At 52.6% G+C, this 17879-nt stretch overlaps 9 protein-coding genes across 9 annotated transcripts; 3 read left to right on the forward strand and 6 right to left on the reverse strand.

Moving 5' to 3' along the window:
• Positions 1 to 338: 338 nt before the first annotated feature.
• SEPMUDRAFT_152332 (uncharacterized protein) lies at positions 339 to 2208 on the forward strand. Its single transcript, XM_016907382.1, has one exon. The coding sequence runs from the start codon at positions 554 to 556 to the stop codon at positions 2111 to 2113; it is 1560 nt and encodes a 519-aa protein (XP_016756151.1). The 5' UTR covers positions 339 to 553; the 3' UTR covers positions 2114 to 2208.
• A 325-nt stretch (positions 2209 to 2533) lies between these two features.
• SEPMUDRAFT_94716 (DFP-domain-containing protein) lies at positions 2534 to 3684 on the reverse strand (the record flags this gene model as incomplete). Its single annotated transcript, XM_016910643.1, has 1 exon — positions 2534 to 3684. One exon carries the CDS (start codon positions 3682 to 3684, stop codon positions 2623 to 2625), a length of 1062 nt encoding a protein of 353 aa, XP_016756152.1. The 3' UTR covers positions 2534 to 2622.
• A 350-nt stretch (positions 3685 to 4034) lies between these two features.
• SEPMUDRAFT_152333 (pre-mRNA-splicing factor SLU7) lies at positions 4035 to 6968 on the forward strand. The gene is made up of 2 exons (XM_016907383.1): positions 4035 to 5554; positions 6948 to 6968. Exon 1 carries the CDS (start codon positions 4055 to 4057, stop codon positions 5528 to 5530), a length of 1476 nt encoding a protein of 491 aa, XP_016756153.1. The 5' UTR covers positions 4035 to 4054; the 3' UTR covers positions 5531 to 5554; positions 6948 to 6968.
• SEPMUDRAFT_145341 (uncharacterized protein) lies at positions 5899 to 6741 on the forward strand (the record flags this gene model as incomplete). The annotated part of the gene is made up of 2 exons (XM_016903099.1): positions 5899 to 6438; positions 6694 to 6741. 2 exons carry the CDS (start codon positions 5899 to 5901, stop codon positions 6739 to 6741), a joined length of 588 nt encoding a protein of 195 aa, XP_016756154.1.
• Positions 6969 to 7365: 397 nt separating the features above from the next.
• Positions 7366 to 11015, reverse strand: SEPMUDRAFT_152335 (uncharacterized protein). The gene has a single exon (XM_016907384.1). It carries the CDS (start codon positions 10121 to 10123, stop codon positions 8048 to 8050), a length of 2076 nt encoding a protein of 691 aa, XP_016756155.1. The 5' UTR covers positions 10124 to 11015; the 3' UTR covers positions 7366 to 8047.
• On the reverse strand, positions 7670 to 7990 carry SEPMUDRAFT_121544 (uncharacterized protein; the record flags this gene model as incomplete). The annotated part of the gene is made up of 1 exon (XM_016901692.1): positions 7670 to 7990. One exon carries the CDS (start codon positions 7988 to 7990, stop codon positions 7670 to 7672), a length of 321 nt encoding a protein of 106 aa, XP_016756156.1.
• A 1919-nt stretch (positions 11016 to 12934) lies between the features above and the next one.
• On the reverse strand, positions 12935 to 16066 carry SEPMUDRAFT_74729 (metal-dependent amidase/aminoacylase/carboxypeptidase). The gene is made up of 2 exons (XM_016910078.1): positions 15856 to 16066; positions 12935 to 15756 (listed from the first exon to the last, which is right to left on the reverse strand). Exon 2 carries the CDS (start codon positions 14328 to 14330, stop codon positions 12999 to 13001), a length of 1332 nt encoding a protein of 443 aa, XP_016756158.1. The 5' UTR covers positions 14331 to 15756; positions 15856 to 16066; the 3' UTR covers positions 12935 to 12998.
• SEPMUDRAFT_152336 (uncharacterized protein) lies at positions 12935 to 16082 on the reverse strand. Its single transcript, XM_016907385.1, has one exon. The coding sequence runs from the start codon at positions 16064 to 16066 to the stop codon at positions 14663 to 14665; it is 1404 nt and encodes a 467-aa protein (XP_016756157.1). The 5' UTR covers positions 16067 to 16082; the 3' UTR covers positions 12935 to 14662.
• A 342-nt stretch (positions 16083 to 16424) lies between these two features.
• On the reverse strand, positions 16425 to 17722 carry SEPMUDRAFT_55108 (uncharacterized protein; the record flags this gene model as incomplete). The annotated part of the gene is made up of 2 exons (XM_016909333.1): positions 16425 to 16939; positions 16993 to 17722. The coding sequence occupies 2 exons, from the start codon at positions 17720 to 17722 to the stop codon at positions 16425 to 16427; spliced, it is 1245 nt and encodes a 414-aa protein (XP_016756159.1).
• Between the last annotated feature and the right edge of the window lie 157 nt (positions 17723 to 17879).

A 17879-nucleotide genomic window follows, 5' to 3' on the forward strand; every position in this document is an offset into this window, starting at 1 on the left:
GTCGGTAGGGATCTTTCAAAGAGCCAAATGCGGAGCCGATGGCAAGGGCGCCGCGTTCGATGAGAGTGAGAGGGACATGTCCGGGATAGTTTGGAGCGGGGCGGGAGAGGACACTGAATGTGCGCGAGCGGAGTGTTGGGGGAAGGGAGAGGATGGCCTTCATTGTCGTAGTGGGAGGCATTCTACCCGGTCCAAGGTTGGAAGTCAGTTTCAGTGGAGGATGTGCATGTGCATGTGAAAGTAAAGTGAAGTGGAATACAATGCGGCGCTAGCGGGTCAAAAGTCAAATGGGGAATTGTGACGACAATACTTTCCTCCTTGCAATACATATCGGGACAGCATTTCTCGACCTCCATCGGCACGGACATCAGAAATCACAAAGCACTGGTAGGGGAATGATCCAGTAGTCAATCTGTCTTTCCAGTCGCTATACCGTCTCCCTCGCGGGATACCGAGGCAATACAGAAAATGCTGCAGAGGTAGCATTGAGGTGGGCCGTGGGGTCAAAACACTCTCCGACGCGCCATACCACTCGTGGTGGAGCAGACGCAAAATGGCCACGAAAGCAAAAGCCCAAGAAGAACAGCATGCAATGGGAAGCGGCAGTGGCAGAGGCGAAGGCGGTGGAGGTGGAGGAGAGGGGGGAGTCGCAGAAGAGCAGGTGGATGCGAGGACGATGGAGGCGTTGAGGGCAGCCATGTCTCCGGCGGACAGACAGTACGCCGCTCAGAAGAATGTGCCCCGGCGCATCCACATTGTCGGCACGGGAAGCATTGGGAAGCTGGTCGCGCATTCTCTGAGAGGAATACCAGATCCGCCTCCCGTGACGCTCATCTTTCATCGATATAAGCTGCTGCAGGCGTGGAATTGGAGCTCGAAGGTCATCACCGTACAGGATGGGGAGTTCACTGTCCCAAGGGGAGGATTCGACGTGGAGCTGGCCCCAGAGGCACGCGTGCAATATGGAAACGTGCTCCAAGAAGGAAAACCCGATGTCTACAGTTTGTCAGATCAGACCGGGCTGAAGCCGCATCAAGTCGCCAAGATTGTCGCAGACCAGCAGCGAGAAAGCGCAAAGCCGGATGGAGAGGAGGAGGCACAAGAAAAGAAGGTGGATTCCAAGCCCGTTGCAGCAGAAGAACCACAATCACCCTCTCGCAAACCCCAGCCAGGAGACTATCCCACGTCCGATGAGCCCATCCACAACCTCATTGTCTGCACCAAGACGATCCGCACTGTCGCCGCTCTCGCCGCACTCAGACACCGCATCACCAAAGATACCACTATCTGCTTTCTTCAGAACGGCATGGGGGTCATAGACGACATCAACACGACTCTTTTCCCCGACGAGTCCACTCGACCGCAGTACCTTCAGGGCATCGTCACTCACGGCGCCAACGTCCCCCTCCAGAAAGCCCTCGCAGACCCTTTCTTTGTCGTACACGCAGGTCACGGCACAATCGCCCTCGGAGCTGTTGTGCCCCCTAAATCTCACTCTCGCCCCGCAACGCCCACAGGCTACGGAACCGAGAACCCTGGCAAACTCGACGAGAAAGACGTGAACGAACTTCAGCCCACAGGACGCTACATCGTTCGGACTTTGACTCGGGCCCCCGTGCTCCAATGTGTAGCTTTTACGCCTCTCGAACTCTTTCAACTCCAACTCGAAAAGGTCGCCATCAATTCCGTCCTCAACCCCCTCACAGCCCTCCTCGACAACCGGAATGGCACAATTTTATACACTTTCGCTCTCACCCGCACCATGCGTCTCATGATAGCCGAAACCTCCCTCATCATTCGCAGTCTGCCCGAATTACGAGGTATCCCCAACGTGCCCAACCGCTTCTCCGCCGAGAGACTGGAGACCTTGGTCGTGAGTGTGGCGAATCAAACTCGCGATAACATTTCGTCCATGCTCGCGGATGTTCGCCGAGGCGCACAGACGGAAATCGAGTATATCAACGGGTATATCATCAAGCGCGGAGAGGAGATGAACATCAAAGCGATTGTCAATTACGCGATAATGCAGGTGGTGGTGGGTAAAGCGTTGATGTCTCAGAGAGAGTATGAGAGTGAGGTTCCGATGCAGAAAAGGGATGTGAATCGCGAGTAGGTACATGTGCTAGGATGAGGTTCAAATGTAAGGTATTGTATTGTACATTTCACGATCTGGGGTGTTTTGCGGAGAGGACTTTTGGGAATTACAACCTCATATATTGTACATTCGCTTGATTGCTTCCTTTCTTGTTGTCGAACAACGAATGTTACATAAGGTAGTGGCCCACAGAACCCCCCCACAAAGAGGGTATCCTACATTTCCTGGGGGTAGGAGGTAGGGTGTGCCGTACGTCAGAGTAGGGGAAAATGTGTTCACTCGCGCCACCGTCTAAGATCATATTTGGCGTAGTCTACTGCACGAAGCGGGCCGAAGCTTTAATACAACCATACCGCTCTTGTCTAGAGAGTCTATCGTTGTATACCACCACGCAGAGGTAAAAGTATTCACGCTCATCAAAGAAGAAAAAAGCTTCCTCGTACCTAGACATTGTAGACCTTCCCATCTTCGCTTCCATGTCCTCGTGTTCCCTTTCGCTAACTACCACTTAATCTTACCTACCTTGGCTACTCAAACATCGGTTTCTCCGCACCAGAAGACTCCTGACTCAACCTCCTCGGATCTCCATGCTCAATCAAATGCGTATGCAATTTTGCGACTTCTGGTATAATCAAACTTTCAATCTCCACGGACTCTTTTTTACCCTCTTCCGCTTGCGGCACTCGAATCCATTTCTCTCCTCCGCCTGCAGAGACGAAGAGCACTTCATATTTTCTGGTGTTGAGCATATTGCCAATGACAAGATGATGCGCATACTTTTTGAGGGCATACGCACATTTTTCTCGTAAGAGAGAAGGATCGGTTTCGAGTTTGAATGAGACTATCATCGCTCTGGGCGCCCATCCGTCGACGAGGAGTTTGAGGAATTTGGGGACGGGATCGAGGTCGATTTTGAGGAGTTTTCCTTCCATGTGTGCCGCGGGCTGCTTGGGTGTTCCCGGGCCTCCGTTTTTGGTTTTTGCGGCCGTGGCAGTATTATTAAAGTCTTCGGAACTCTGGATTTTGTGTTCGACCATTTTCTCTGCCGGCACGAAGAAATCGCTCACAGCTGCGGCCAAGTAGAACAAGCCATCGCTCCCCAGCGGTTGCATCAGCTCGGCCAGACTTTTTAAATGCCACAAGTAGTCGTTGACAGTGACAAAAGGTAGTAACAGCAATAGACCGTCCTTTTTGACTTTCCTATATTCTCTCAGAACTTTGCCCATTTCATCCTGATATCGACTCTGTACCGCCACAGGGCCATCTTCCGAATAGGACATGTAATCGAGAAAGCAATTCGTCGAGTGAGAGTAGTGGCGAGAATAAGGCAATAAGCTGAATTGCCGGTGAAGGAAAATCACGGCATATCCGTTGGCGAGAAAGTATTCTGCGGAGGTTGCGCCTCGGGTTCCGGCGGAGAAGTTGTCGATGAAACGAACGGTTTGGTTCTCCAAGGGGACTGTGGTGCCTCCAGATGTGACGAGGGCCACGCGGCGATATGCTGAAGCATGTTGGGAGATGAATGCTTTGGCGGATGTGAGGTGTTGGTCCAAGGAAGGGGGACTGGGGTTCGCAGTGAAGTATTCCATGCTGTCGGTCTTGATAACAGGCCAAATCACAGGGCCAGGACTGTGTTCTGCGTGGTGATGGACCGAGTCTTGAATCGTCTCCTCATCCGGGGGGCCTCAGGTCGTCTTGGGTCAGCAGCGGAGGAGTGGCAGAGGGCGGAGGATGCTGATCCATTGCGCCGGGGGAGGAGAAGGTGTCGAGGGGATCTGAGGTGATGTGGTGGTCGGTCTTAGACTAGTGCAGTGCAGTATTGATTCTCCACCGTGAGAAATGAGAACAGCTGAAGTGTATTATGTAATCATTTGTTCCATACCACAGGCGCTCACTCTATGGACCACTCAACCTCCATCTCCAACACACTTCCCACCACCCAAGTCAAACTGCCTCAAAATGCCTCCCAATCCAGCCTCAGGCTCCACGAAGAAAGACACGCCGAAGAGCAACGACCGCAACGAATACATCCCCTCCTTCATCGCCAAAAAGCCCTTCTACATCGACGACTCCACCGTCTCCTCCGACGCCGACTACCTCCTCCATCAGCGTCTCCAAAACGATTCCCAAAAAGAAAAGGACTCTCTCGCTGCCGCACAATGGTACGAGCGCGGTTCCAAAAAGGGTCCCGCAGCGACCAAATACCGCAAAGGCGCATGCGAGAACTGCGGGAGCATGTCTCACAAGGAAAAGGACTGTCTACAGAGAAAGAGGAAAAAGGGCGCGAGGTGGACGGGCAAGGACATTCAGGCTGACGAAGTGGTGGGAAAGGTCGAGTTGGGGTGGGATGCGAAGAGAGATCGGTGGAATGGGTTCGACGCCAGCGAGTATCGGGAGGTCATCGAGGATTACGAGGCTGTCGAGGCGATTAGGCGGCAGGCTGCGAAGAAGGAAAATGGCGAGGAAGAAGATGAGGAGGGTGATGAGGACGGGGATAAATATGAGGCGGAAACGGATATGGGCAGGAAACAAGCTACTTCCACACGGAATTTACGATTGCGAGAAGATACGGCCAAATACCTGGTGAACCTGGACCTGGAAAGTACGAAGTATGACCCCAAAACGCGGAGGATGCTTGAAAACAAAGGTGGCGATCCGAACAGCCTTGATGCCGACGATGGCTTTGCGGGCAAACAGAGTGGAGATGCTGGCGAATTCGAAAAGGCTTCGACATATGCTTGGGAGACACAAGAGAGAGGCGACAAGGATAAGATCCATATTCAAGCAAATCCCACCGAAGCGCAACTGAAACGCAAACGTAAAGCTGAAGAAGACATCCAAAAGGCTGAGGCAAAGAAGAAGATGTTGGCGGAGAAGTATGGTGTGCAGGATACTTCCACTTCCAACAAGACTGCGCAATTGGCTGCTACGGGTATCACGAGTAATGAGCGATATGTCGAATACGATGAACGAGGAAGGATCAAAGGAGAGGCGGAGAAGAAGGAGAAGAGCATGTATCCCGAAGATGTCTACCTCAACAACCATACGAGTGTCTTTGGAAGCTGGTGGAAAGAAGGGCAGTGGGGGTACCAATGCTGTCATAGTGTGGTGAAGAACAGCTTTTGTACTGGTGAAGAAGGGAAACGGGCGCATGAGGAGTCAGAGCAGTTTTCACGAGGTCTGATGATTGAGGCTACACCGGTGGAAGTTGATGGAGAGACTGCGGCAGCCGAAGAGGCAAGGGAAGAAAAGCATATCCCGAATGGTGTGGATCGACCTGAGAAACAGATACAGGACGAAAGTCGAAGGAGGATGGAAGAGCTGCAAGCTGGCGGTGTCACTGAAGCCGAGATGGAGAAGTATCGACGTGAAAAGACAAATGCTAATGACCCCATGGCGAAAATGCTGGGCAAGGATGAGTTGCTAGGTCTTTGAATACAGAATCAACGTCTGTATGGTACGTCCTTGACGTACTACCAGTATCATCGATCCTCTGTCTCGTCAGCAAGTCAGATGATCTCAGATCGAACATGCAACTGCCGAGCCTCTGTTAGAACAATAACGTGAGGCGACTACTCACATCAAAGCAACAAAGCTTCAGCTTCCAACCGAGGCTACTCGAGCGGAGTAGAACCAACAGGCCCCCAGGTCCAGTAAGTACATCAACAGTAACTAGGTAAGGTAAGCTTCACCACATGAAGCAAGGTAAGCAGCAACAACATCACTCATTATCATCATTAAATCCAAACCAACCCACAAATTACCACCCAAACCCCAAAACACCCATCCCAAATTCTCACATAATGCCAGCAGAAGAAAAACAAGAAGAAAAAAACCTCTGGACCCTCTACAGCCCCCTCATCTCCGGCGGCTGGAAATGTCTCTCCTTCAACCTCTTCTCCAAATCCCACCCCCCAAAACTTCTCGCCCAACCACACGGTGCCACACCTCTCGGACGACTATACATTTCTCCTCGGGGTTGGTTAGCTGTTCATATTGCTGCTGTTCCGGATCGTGATGTTGCGAGTGACAAAAAGAAGGAGGATCATGTGAATGTAAATGGTGGGTTAGCGATGTATTGTGGGTATTTGAAATTATATCGGAGGGGAGGTGGAGGAGAAGATAATGGGGAAGAGGAATTGTATTGGCGGACTGTGGTGGAAGTTAGTTCGGATTCGAATTTGATTGGAGGGGTTCAGGAGAGGAAAGTGGTTTTTGAGGAGATGGAGAGGAAGAAGAAGAAGAGTGATGGTGATAGTGGCAGTGATGGTGGTGGTGGTGGGGAGGAGGAAGAAAAGTCTTATTATATGATATTGGAGCCGAAACAGGATTGGATTATGGAGGTATGTAATATTGGAGTTTCTCTTTTTTTTCTTTTCTTTCACTGCCGGCTGCTGCTGGCTGGCTGGCGTTGGTTGGATTGGATTCCTTTCTTCCCTTTCCTTTCCTTTCCCCCCTTTTTTTCTTTCGTCTTTCCTTTTATTTGGGAAGACGGGCAATATCTTCTTTTCTTTTTCTCACACTGAACTCTCAACTCTCAACTCTCCAACTTTCCAACTAACCAACCATAAAAAATTCCCCTCTGCGGAAAACAATAGGACGGAACAAAAACAAGAGCGATTCTCAAGTGGGAGAAGTTTGAATGAATTTTTTTTTAAACCATCTACCTCACTACTCTCACTCTCCTCCTACCATTTTGTTCCTAAGATACCCTAATCTATTCTAACTGACCCTACCTCTCTCCCAACCGCCAACTACATGCCCTCCAAAAGACTAACCCCTCATTGTCTTCTCATTTTTCAGTTCTCAGGTCCCAAACCAGCGAACCAGCCAGCCAGCCAGCCAGCCAAAAAAAATAAAAGAAAAAAAAAAGCCGCTAGCTTGCAACTCGTCCCATCTCCTTTTGTTTTAATCCTATCCCCCCTCTCCCCTAGCTCTTCCCTTCTTAACCAACCAAAAGAAAAAGCCGCTCGAGGAAAATCCACTTATTCATTTGACATGCATCCTCGATACTCTGTCCATTTTATGATGTTTTTAGACCGGTGTGAAGGAGGCAGTTTGTATTGGGGTCGTAAAGAAGAAGGAGAAGAAGAAGAAGAAGAAGAAGAAGAAGAAGAAGAAGAAGAAGAAGAAGAAGAAGAAGAAGAAGAAGAAGAAGGAGAAGGAGAAGGAAAAGGAGAAAAAAGACGAAACGGCCAACAAACCGTTTCGGCAAGAAAGAAAGATTGCTTGAAAGTTGAAAAGCGTTTCAAATATTATCAACAACACATTAATTGTTTTATCTCTTACACAAAAAAGTACACATTATCGAACTACTTTAGTTGCTTCCGAATTGTAGCATCTGTACTCTGTTTGCTCTCTCTCTCTCTTTCCCACTCACTCTCTATGCAAAAATCATCCACCCATGCTCGCTCGCTTTCAAGAGGTATCTCGTGCTGCTGCTCGCTAGGAAGCCTTCGCTCCCGAAAATGCACCGTTCGCTATGCAAGGGAAAACAACATGTAGCTTGGTGCCAGTGACATGCCAAAACAGCGAACAAAAAAGGGAAATCCATGTGCACATCAGCGTCCAGGTTCAACCCGACGTTTTGCTTCTTCCATGCACACGCAAAGACGATGGCTTCAACAGATTGCTGAAACTGCCACTCCTGGACCATGGAGCTGAACGTGGTTCTCTGCTGGGTCCAGTCCGCACGGCCTCTTGCCAGCTCATCAACAGCTCTCGAGGGTCATTTACAATCACTCTTCTCCTCGAGGAGGAAGGTGCTGTTGTTGCTGCTCGTTGCGTTCCGGCCTTGACAGCATCCTGCCAGCTCATACACTTGCGCTGAACATCACCGTGCGCATGGACATCAGCGTCAGCCACTGCTGCATTCGCAGCTTTTCTCCAAGTCATCTTTTGCGCCTGACTCTCGCTTTCCAAGGTCGAAGTGGTCGGCAGTGAAGAAGATGGCTAATCTCCAGTGCGTCGACTACTTCGTTCTTCCTCTTCTTCCAGTACATCACTCAATCGGGTGGGATGGTGATGCCGGCCTTGCATTTGATATGGGGCTTGTTGTTGATAGTCCTCGTAGCCAGCGCCTTCGTAATCTGGCGGATCTGGACCTGTCGTGGGCACATATCCAGAAGCCATTGCCGCAGCACTTGACGACGGCACCGAGGGCGCTTCCGGCACCATTCCACCACCATACATCGCGGCTAGCTCTCGTTCTCTGCGAACAGCCTGTTCGGTGTCGTAGTCGTCTTCGCTGTCCACACTTCGCACCTCGCTGCGAATTTCGCTTCGCGCAGATGGCTGAGGACGTGAACCATAGGGTATCTTGTTGCCATGATTGTCCAGACGGAAGGACCCTGTATGCTCGAGCTCATACTCTGTCGAGATGTACGACTCCGGCTCTGACCGGGTTTGTGAACGGTTTTCTGCCCGAGGGGGCGGCATCATTGCTCCAGGAGGGGGCCTGGATGACTCGCCTTGCGAGGAGTGTAACGAAGTGCCGGTCCCACCCTGCTGATAGAAACGTTCAGGGCTTGTCGCGGACGGCTGGACACCTTCTCGCATCTGAGCAGGATGAAGCGCAGTTGGTGCAGCTGCTGAGCTTACCTCCGTTTGCGCTGCTGAGCTGCTACCCTGAGGATAGTATGTGCCTTGCGCAAGTGAAGGTTTGCCAGGCTCATGTTGTTGTCGACCACTCTCGGTGAACGGATCAGTGATCGTTGGGGAAGGACCCTCTTCGCGGTAGTATTGTCTCTCATCATCACCAGGCGTTGCCAAACCTGCCGCTCCTGCCGAAAAACCAGTGCTTGCATAGCCAGCTTGAGGCCCATCCCTGGTGGCAGGTCGTTGTCCTTGACTTGCGCTGCCAGTTCTGCTAGGCTGTCCAAAATACGGCACCACCTGTACTCCACTGACCACAGTGATTCGACCCTCCTTAAGGCTCTGAGCAGTGTCTAGCGACTCTTGATTCCGCCTGCCAAGCTCTTCCCACGCACGGCGTGCCTCGTCTTTGCTAATCATGAGCTCCCGCCTCATTTCAGCAACTTCTCGCTTCGCACTCTCGACAGCACTCGCAGCTTCCGCTTGCTTTTGTGCAGTCTCTTCGCGTGCCTTGCGTTCAATGTTCAGCTGCCTCTCCATGCCTGCCTGGAGTTCACGATTCCGCTCATTATCGGCTCGTGTCTCAAAGAACCATCGCTGAAACTTGCGTTCGCTACTGGCACGCAGCCTTTGGAGCTCTACGACCGCATGAAAAAGGTTGGCGCCTGCTGCTGAAAGATCCGTAATCTGTCGAGCGAGTGTCGAGGCCGTGGGGACCTTCTCTCTGATCTCGTCCGTGTTCTGCTCTAGCTTATGCAGCCAGTATGAGGTAAGACCTTCCCAGTGGGAGGAGAGTGTTTCCCATCGCTCAAAAGCGTGCGGGAAGGATGACTGCGTGTTCCGTTTTGCGGCTTCGGCAGTAGATGCTCCTGGTAGTGAGGTCGAAGGTCCTACGGCTGCGCCAGCTGTTGTGGCAGGTGCCGGTTGTCGTGGTCCAGCTTGACCAGACTGTGTCCTTCGCGCGGCGGCGGGCGTAGGCCGAAGTGGTTCGGGTCGTACGGCAGTCTGTGGTCGCTCCCCGCCAGGCGGATCTTGACTGAATCTACCAGTCGGCTCTCCAAGCATAGTGGTTCCTGCAACTTCCCCGGCAACCCTACTCTGCCGCCTCTCAGCCGCGGGATCATCAAATCCATGCTGCGCTCGTACATCTGGGCTGTACTGCGATGAGGAGCTGCTGAACCTTGGGGCTGCACCAGAGACAGTAGCTGCTCTCCTCTCTGCGCTGCGTATCCTCTCCTCGGCCAGTCGTCTCTGCTCCTCCTCTTCTTCTTCTGCTTTCTGCTGTTCCTGCCTTCTGGCCTCACGCGCATTGCGATCTCTCATGACATCGCGTGGGGTTCGGATGGGAGTGGTACCAGACACAGGTACCGGCCCGCCTGTTCGTGCTCCACCATTGGATGCTCGCGCGGCACTGCCACCGCCGAGATCCGACATTAGAGCGTACTCCTCGACCTCGTCCGGTGTGAAGAGCTTGGGCTTCCGTAACGCGTCCTCAAGCGCGTAGAGGATTGCGGAATGGGTCCGTCTCGAGATGCGCAGTGCCGGGTGCGGCGTGGAAGTACTGTATTGTGCACTGGTTGCTCGGCGATGATATGTCGGCTTGGGTGGTGTCGTTTGTGACCGTAGCGGCGGACTCTGTTCTCGAACGTTCACCGGTGAAGGTTCGGTCCAAGCAGGCGCGTCTACAGACGTCGATCGCAGACGCGATGGCCGTGACTCCTCGAAGTGAGGTGTACGCCGAAGACTGCGACTTCCAATGCTGCCAGACGAACTCGATGGCCGCGAGAGATGCTGCAGTCGTGCGCGCTCGAGTGCTGAAGCTTGGAGGGCGCGTGTCCACAAAGAAGACGTGTAAATATCAGCAACAGGAACACTCGCAGATGGTTGGTCGTGTAAATCGTGTAAGTCGTAGCGGTCGTTAAAGTTGCCGCGGAGAATGGCCGACACGGCTGCTGGAGAATGCACAAGTAGTCGCGAGAAAGTGTACAACGGGTTGGAGCACAAACGGAAGGGTGGCGCAGGATTGCGCAGAGCCAATGGCTGGTGAGGATCGACGTAGAGGCAGCGGAGGTAGCTGTATGTAGGTAACAGCAGTTGAGGCGGTGGGTGCTGGCAGCGTCGGCCAGAAGCGCTAGGTCAGGTAGCTAGCAGGGCGAAGTCGCGTCAGATCTGGATCAAACGAAAGACGATGAGTACCTAGATCTGGGAGAACGCTGGGGTAGAGACAGTGAGACCAGAGCCATCGTTGGACCAGGGGAAACGGAAAGAGCGAAGGCGGCGGCGAGAAGTGGTTTTGATGGGCAAGGGTCATGACGGGATGCGCGAGTGGAAGTGTCGCGTGCAAAGAAAGAATTAAGGGTGGCTGGAGGGAGGTTGGGCAAGCTTCAAACAAGAACAAGAAGGAAGCGACCCAAGTACAGGCAGCACGGGCGGCGAGCGAACAGCGCATCCGACAACGACTCGTCACTCACCTAAGAGGCTACCATTAAGCTTGGCTTTCCCGTCCTGCGCAATACTGGTCTTCTGGTCTAGTACACAGGTCTGGTACTCTGGTACATTCACCTTCAGCCTTCAGCCTTCAGGAACCAGGTACAATACCTGAACAATGACGCCGTGGCAGTGCGGAAGTCGGGAATGTCGCAATCATTCAGCAGGCAATGTCTGCTCCCTGTCTGTGCCTGTGATGGGGGACTGAGTAGATCGGGCGGTGAAGTCGGTATCGATGCTCGAATGCGCTGCGCCAATGCCTAGGTAAGGTATGTACTGTAGGGTAGGTAAGGTAGCAAGTAATATTAATAGGCAAAATACGGATTCCCGTCCGTTTGTCGTTTGTATGCTGCTGCTGCTGCTGCTCCAAACCGCGGTTTCAATGTTTGTCACACGTTCGACGCTGCGGCCGTTACCTCGTCGAGAGCCGGTGCGCGCGGTCGCTCGTGCTGGTCGATGGCACGTAATGCGAGAGGGTGGAGCAGACGTGTCGACACCATGCATGCGACTGAGTAGTTAATAGGAACCTGTAAGGTACACCTGTAGTGGTGACTGGAGAGAGAGAGAGACAGAGAAAGACAAACGACCAGACGGCGGCGGCATTGACATTCAATCATCATCATCCTCACTCATCCTGCAGCAGAGAGTGCAGCTGGGCAGGTGAGCGTGCTGCCAGCGCACGGTGCGGCGCCACATCCTGGTCGAATGATGGTGGGTGGTATGCCTTGCATTCGGGCATCGCTTTCCTTGCTAAGAGGTATGGCCGGAAATTGAGGCACTGACTATCCGTGTGGGAATAGAACAAACATGCAAACATGGCTTGGGCGGCGACGAGAGGAAGATGTTTGACAGGTAAGCAATGTAAGGTACAGGGAGAGAGGAGGCCGCCGCCCTCCTTGGAGGTTTTCTGTTCTGGTTGGTGTCGGGCAGCTGTGGTGGTGGGCCACTGGGCATAGCTCACCTGTCCAATAGGGAACCAGAGAGCTTCCTTGGGTGAAATCATCCATCTCCTACGAAATAATGTACCTCCTACCTCCTAGGTACCTACCGACCGTTATCATTTCACCATGAGGTGTATGATTTAAAACGTCGCTGATGCAAGAGCGTTTCTGCCCGCCTTCAAGTTGCATTGACAGCTGCACGGCATAAACGCACGTCTTGCTCCCCGTACCGCAGACATGTCGCCAGCAGCCATGTACCTAGTAGTACCTCTCCTACGAACACCGTATGTCAGGTACACAACAAATATTCCCCGCTGCTACAACAGACAAGCCTCTACCAGACTACCACTTCGAATCGCTCGCTCGCTTGCAGCGTGTGCCGTGCCAATAAAACGTATAGCAAGGTACCTAGCTAAGTAGTGCACTATGAACACTTCGGGTTACGAGACATGGAACGTTCGTTAGAAAAACCTAGCATCCCATAGCTATATCCAACTTCCTTTTCTCACGTAAAAAGATAGGAAGGGATATGCGACAACAGAAGAACCTGATGATACGACAACACTCCGGGCCACGAAAAATGTATCAAACAAGTCTCATGCCTGCACGTAAGGTTTGCCGCCCGCAGACCTGTTCCTTACCTGACCTTACCCTATACCTTAGCTTTTAATATACGGACTGCTTCTGGGATATGCTAGTCGAATTGAGGAAACCGCCTCGCTTGGAAGATTGAGCGATGAAAACGCCCAAAACCTCTATTGCACCACGATCAGACTATGTTCAGGCAATAGAGAACCTAAGTGCCAGGCAGGTAAGGTAGATTTTCCGCAAAAGCGTCTAATGCTATTTTAGGCAACTTGAACTTCCTCCTTCCTATCTACCTACTCTTTCACCAAAAACCCCAAAGCAGCAACAACATACGCATCAATCCCCACCTTCATAGTCGGCTGAATTTGCGGCGCAAATTTCGAATTATGATTCGTCGGAATCCCCTCGAGTCCCAACGTGCTCCCCTCTCTCTCAACACAAGCATCATACAACTCCTGCTCCGTCCCACCATACATGAAAAAGCTCGTAGGTTTCCCCACTGCACTCCCCAAAATACTAAAATCTTCCGAGCCCGCCAGCTTTTCACATGCGCAATGATAATGGACGCCGTCCGTGGAAGCGGGAGGGGGAGAAGATGAAGAGGTGCCGAAATGGGCTTGGAAAGATTCTTCGAGTTTCGCGGTGACGCTGTCGTCGTTGGTGGTGAGTGGGAAATCTCTCGTAACTTGCACGGTGGGTTCCTTGACAGCTCGCAGACTTAAGCTTTCGGCTTTGACGATTCGTTCGACGGAAGCTAGAGCTTTGGCTCGGGTGCGGTCGTTGTCTGCTCGTACATCGACTGCGATTCTGGCGTCGTCGACGACGATGTTTTCGGTATCACCGGCTTGCACGCTGGCTACGGTGACGACACATGCGTCCATGGGGTCTATTTCGCGAGAGACGATGGTTTGGAGTTTGATGATGGTGTGAGCTGCCATGAGGACTGGGTCGACGAGGCGGGCGGGCATGGAGGCGTGGCCTCCTCTTCCGTGAAGCGTGATGCGCATGCTATCAGCAGAGGTGGCGATAAGGCCCCTCTTCGTACCAATCATGCCAGCGCGCCAGGGTACGACGTGGCCGCCAAGGACAATGTCTGGAATGGGAACGTTGTGTCGCTTCGGGTCGTATAAGCCATCGTTGACCATGTCTCTCGCTCCAGTTCCTCGTTCCTCAGCGGGTTGAAAGATGAGAAGCAGTGTGCCCGACCATGTCTCACGTGCTGATACTAAAGTCTCTGCTGCTGCGAGGAGGCATGTGATGTGCATATCATGTCCACACGCGTGCATGACGGGCTTTTCGAGACCATCTTGTACGGAAATTTGGCGAACGGTAGAGGCATAAGAAAGGCCCGTCTTTTCCTCGACTGGTAAGGCGTCAAAGTCTGCTCGGAGGAGGACCGTCTTGCCTGGGCCGTTCCGGAGGAGAGCTGCAATCCCGTGGCCACCAATGTTTGGTCTAATGTCGAGTTCTGGCGAGATCCGTTCCAACTCTTGGACAACTCGTGCTGCAGTCTCCTTTTCTTGATTCGAGAGCTCGGGATGTGCATGGAAGTATTTGTAAAGGTCTTCGTAGTAGGGGAAATCGGGACGATGCTGGTTCGTGATCTCGGAAATGGACGAGGCCATGATGGGAGTGGGAAGTCAGGCAGAAGAACAGAAACGTACATGTACAAGTACAGTGCGATAATACCTATCTCGGGTACTTACACACACAGCTTTCGGGCAGTCTACGTGCGCTGCGCAGTCGAGTTATAACGTGAAGTCGCAATAATGTGAGCGCCGCATTACCTTAGCCGCGGGCCCACAGGAGCTTGCCCGCGCGGCGCTCTGCCGAGAGCTGAAGCTATCAGAGAGCTGTCTCATGATGGCCAGCCTAGCTTGTAGTAGCTACGGCATGCGGCGTCTAGTCAAGTGGTATGCGCGCAACAATCTTATGACAAGCAGTCACCGTTCATGCCTCACGCTTCTGGATCCCCAACACAGCTCGTCCACGGCTGTCGAAACTCCAGCAGATCACGCTGCCCAAAGATTTCGCCGACCACGACTAGGATCATATCCAGTGTAGCCAAAGTATTCTCTGTCGCTACAGCGTGATGAGTTTTCGTAGGCTGTGCGTTTAGCGGGTCTGATGAACGGTCTACTCCATCATGGACATCTACTTCGGCGCCTTCCAGAGCACCACTGTCTGCATCTGTATCTGGGTGCAGCATCGCAGGCGTGTCTTGCTCCTGCTGCTCAAGTGCTTCGAGTTGTGCGGCTGTCTCTGGGTCGCAAAATTGCAATTGCAGAAAGACCACTCTCTTGCCGAGCTCGCGAAGTGGGAAGACCTGGTCGTTGTTCATATTGCCGACATCGTCCAATCTGCATAGCAACGACCAAATCCAGGCGCTGGTGACAGTCTTGATGTTCTTACCCTTCACAAGATATGCTTCTTGTAGAAGTGCCAGGAGCCGGAAAGCAGTGTCCTGGCTGATTGAGCGCACCTGAGCGGGCATGGGAGATCTGCTGCCCAACACATGATGCCATTTGGCATATTGTTTGCGATTACCCTCTTGGTAAGAGGTGGGATAGCCGTCACCGAGCTCTGCTAGGTCGGCGGCATTGTTGTTCATTTGGAGGCACTTGCGCTGCATCAAGAAACGCTCCCGGAGAACTCCCGTGAAGACGTATTGTGGATCTGTGATATCTGCCTCTGGAACAGGCAGCGCTGGACTGGCGATATATGTATCCTCCTCAATCAGACAATCATTGTCAGCGTCAGGCTCTTCACCATCTTCCATGTGGTCGTCCAAGACTTGCCGTGTTGCTGCTAGAACTTCGGGAATGGCTTGCCGCTCTTCTCTGACCGAGTTGAGATATGCCAGAGCCTCTTCTGTTGTGCTGTCATACTCCTCCTCGTGATCGTCGTGGTCGCGTGCTGCAGCGCCTAGAGCGAGTCGTTGTCCCGTTTCGGGATCTCCAGTTTCGCGAGCTTTCCCACTCGTCCGACTCTGTCTGAATGTGACTGCTCGCGGCACTTCTTTATCAAGAGTTGGTTCCCATTCCGCGCCCTCTTGTCCAATCCTCTGTTCGGGCTCTGGTTTTGTGTTCTCCTTACCCTTGAGCCCAGAACTTGGCGCAAGTTCGGTTACAGCGCCGACGGTTACCTCACCCTCTCCTTCGTCTTCAGGATACTCGGTCATTTGGTAATTGGCAAGGCGACTGTCATTCACTGCCAGCTCTGCCGCCTTCTCGACTTCGCGCGTCGCGACTTCGTCATCTTCATCGTCGGTGCCGTAGCTTAGCAGGACGCGCTTGTTGGGATCGTAAGCGCCATCTGGCGCATATTTGGGCTTGTCGCGTTCTCTGCGGCGCTTTCCCATCTTTCTGCAACGTGTGAGAAGAGTGCAGTGCAGTTGTGGAACAGGTTGTGGTCATCAATGAGGTAGGTAGGTAGTTACCTAGGTAAGGTTCGACAGACTTTTCTTGGCATCGAACCTCACGCGATCTCACTACTACCTACCTACCTTACTGTATCTACTATGCATTGACCCTCGACATCGTCTTCTGCTCATCTGACACGTGTAGTTTACTCAAGCTCTCTCGCTACCCAATTCAACAGTTTTACCACACAGTCAGGCCCTTGAATCTCTTGGCACCTGTTCCCAGATCGTGCGCGCCGTGCGATCCTAATGGAAAGACTGTTGGTCGAGTCGAGCCACGTAGGACAACGATGGTAGCTCAGCCTAGCCACACGACTGCCTTCTTGAGCAGGCTACCCTTGTGGTAGTCCTCGCCATCGGAATTGCCGGCACGGAGGATAGCTGGACTGCAGAGGAGAACGACATCACATCCGTCCAGCGACTTTGGGTCTGCCTCAAGGGCCATGCCGTGAATGCTGTGCGGTTCGAGCCACTTCGATGAGGACCTGTACACCAGTGCGCTCTCCTCAATAGCGCTTAGCACTGGGAGGTTCGCTGTCTGGATGCGTGCCATCCGTGTCCACAAGCTACTAGACAGCTCTACCGCCTCGAGCATGATTGACTCAAGTCCCATCCGTGCGGGAATGCTCTCGTCCTCCGATTGCTCACCCATGAAGTTCTCCATGATAGTCGCGGCAAGCACCGATACTGCAGACTTCTGACTCCGCTCAATCACATATCGAATTTGACCAGCGGACTCACTTTGGTTGTTGGTAGCTGGCTGAAGCAGGCGCAAAATCTGGCATCTCACAGCTTCGCACGATTTCTCATCACCTATCATAGTCAGTCACGGAAAGAAAGAAATTCAGAAGACACCCACGACTCACCATCATTCAGGAACTTGAGCAGCTCTGTCAGAACTTGTCCATAATGGGCCGGAAGCATATTGTCTTCTGATCGTCCAGCGAAGGCAAAGAAAGGATCCCCGATGATCTTCTGCATGATTTCGAACGACACTGCAGCAGTCAAAAGCAAAGAGAAAGCTTTTCCTGGCTTCTGCATAATCTTGCTATCCCTCAGGCACTTCATCAATCGGACCGGATCCGCTAGGCAACCCCGATCTACAAGACGATTGACTATGGTGTTGAATGTCTGATTTTCGGAAAGCTCCTCCAATGGCAACTTGGAATGCCTATTTGCCCACTGTCGCACATGCGACAAGAGCACCTTGAGCTTGTGTTCGATAGTCGACGCAGGTTGGGAAGGCCAGCGTGTTGCATCGGCAGACTCCATCTGAGCGGATTGCATGCTCCGGACCGTTCCTTTGAGCGTTGATATCTCATTCTCAAGCTCTCTGCAAAGTCTCCGGCTGGCTTCACATTTCTCGCTCATGTCCCACGCCATCTTTTGCGCGCCTTGCACCTTGCGCGTTGCCTTCTCATGACTGTCGTGGACCTTTTGCTCACAGAGGGCGCGGAGCTTATCGTATCTCACGTTATGCTCCTCGATCAGATTGTGATCATGGAGGCGCTGCGCTTCAAACGCATGTTCGCGCAAGCGAGCATGACGCTCGAGGCGACCGTATGCCTTCTCCAGTCTGTCAAATTCAGACTCCATTCTGGTTATCCGATCATTACTGCGCTCTTTGATTGCATGACCATGTGCAGACTCATTGGATGTGGCGCCCAGCCCCTTGATGAAGGTGAAAGCTGATTGCACCGGGTTAATGGCTCCCTGCTGCTGCTCCATGGGCTGCTCTTTCAGAGGTCGCACT

The sequence above is a fragment of the Sphaerulina musiva genome (assembly GCF_000320565.1).
Source record: "Sphaerulina musiva SO2202 unplaced genomic scaffold SEPMUscaffold_13, whole genome shotgun sequence".
Classification (NCBI taxonomy): domain Eukaryota; kingdom Fungi; phylum Ascomycota; class Dothideomycetes; order Mycosphaerellales; family Mycosphaerellaceae; genus Sphaerulina; species Sphaerulina musiva.

Coding starts and splice junctions, on each gene's coding strand:
- SEPMUDRAFT_152332 (XM_016907382.1), top strand. CDS start 554: ATGGCCACGAAAGCAAAAGCCCAAGAAGAACAGCATGCAATGGGAAGC.
- SEPMUDRAFT_152333 (XM_016907383.1), top strand. CDS start 4,055: ATGCCTCCCAATCCAGCCTCAGGCTCCACGAAGAAAGACACGCCGAAG.
- SEPMUDRAFT_152335 (XM_016907384.1), bottom strand. CDS start 10,123: ATGTCGGATCTCGGCGGTGGCAGTGCCGCGCGAGCATCCAATGGTGGA.
- SEPMUDRAFT_74729 (XM_016910078.1), bottom strand. CDS start 14,330: ATGGCCTCGTCCATTTCCGAGATCACGAACCAGCATCGTCCCGATTTC.
- SEPMUDRAFT_152336 (XM_016907385.1), bottom strand. CDS start 16,066: ATGGGAAAGCGCCGCAGAGAACGCGACAAGCCCAAATATGCGCCAGAT.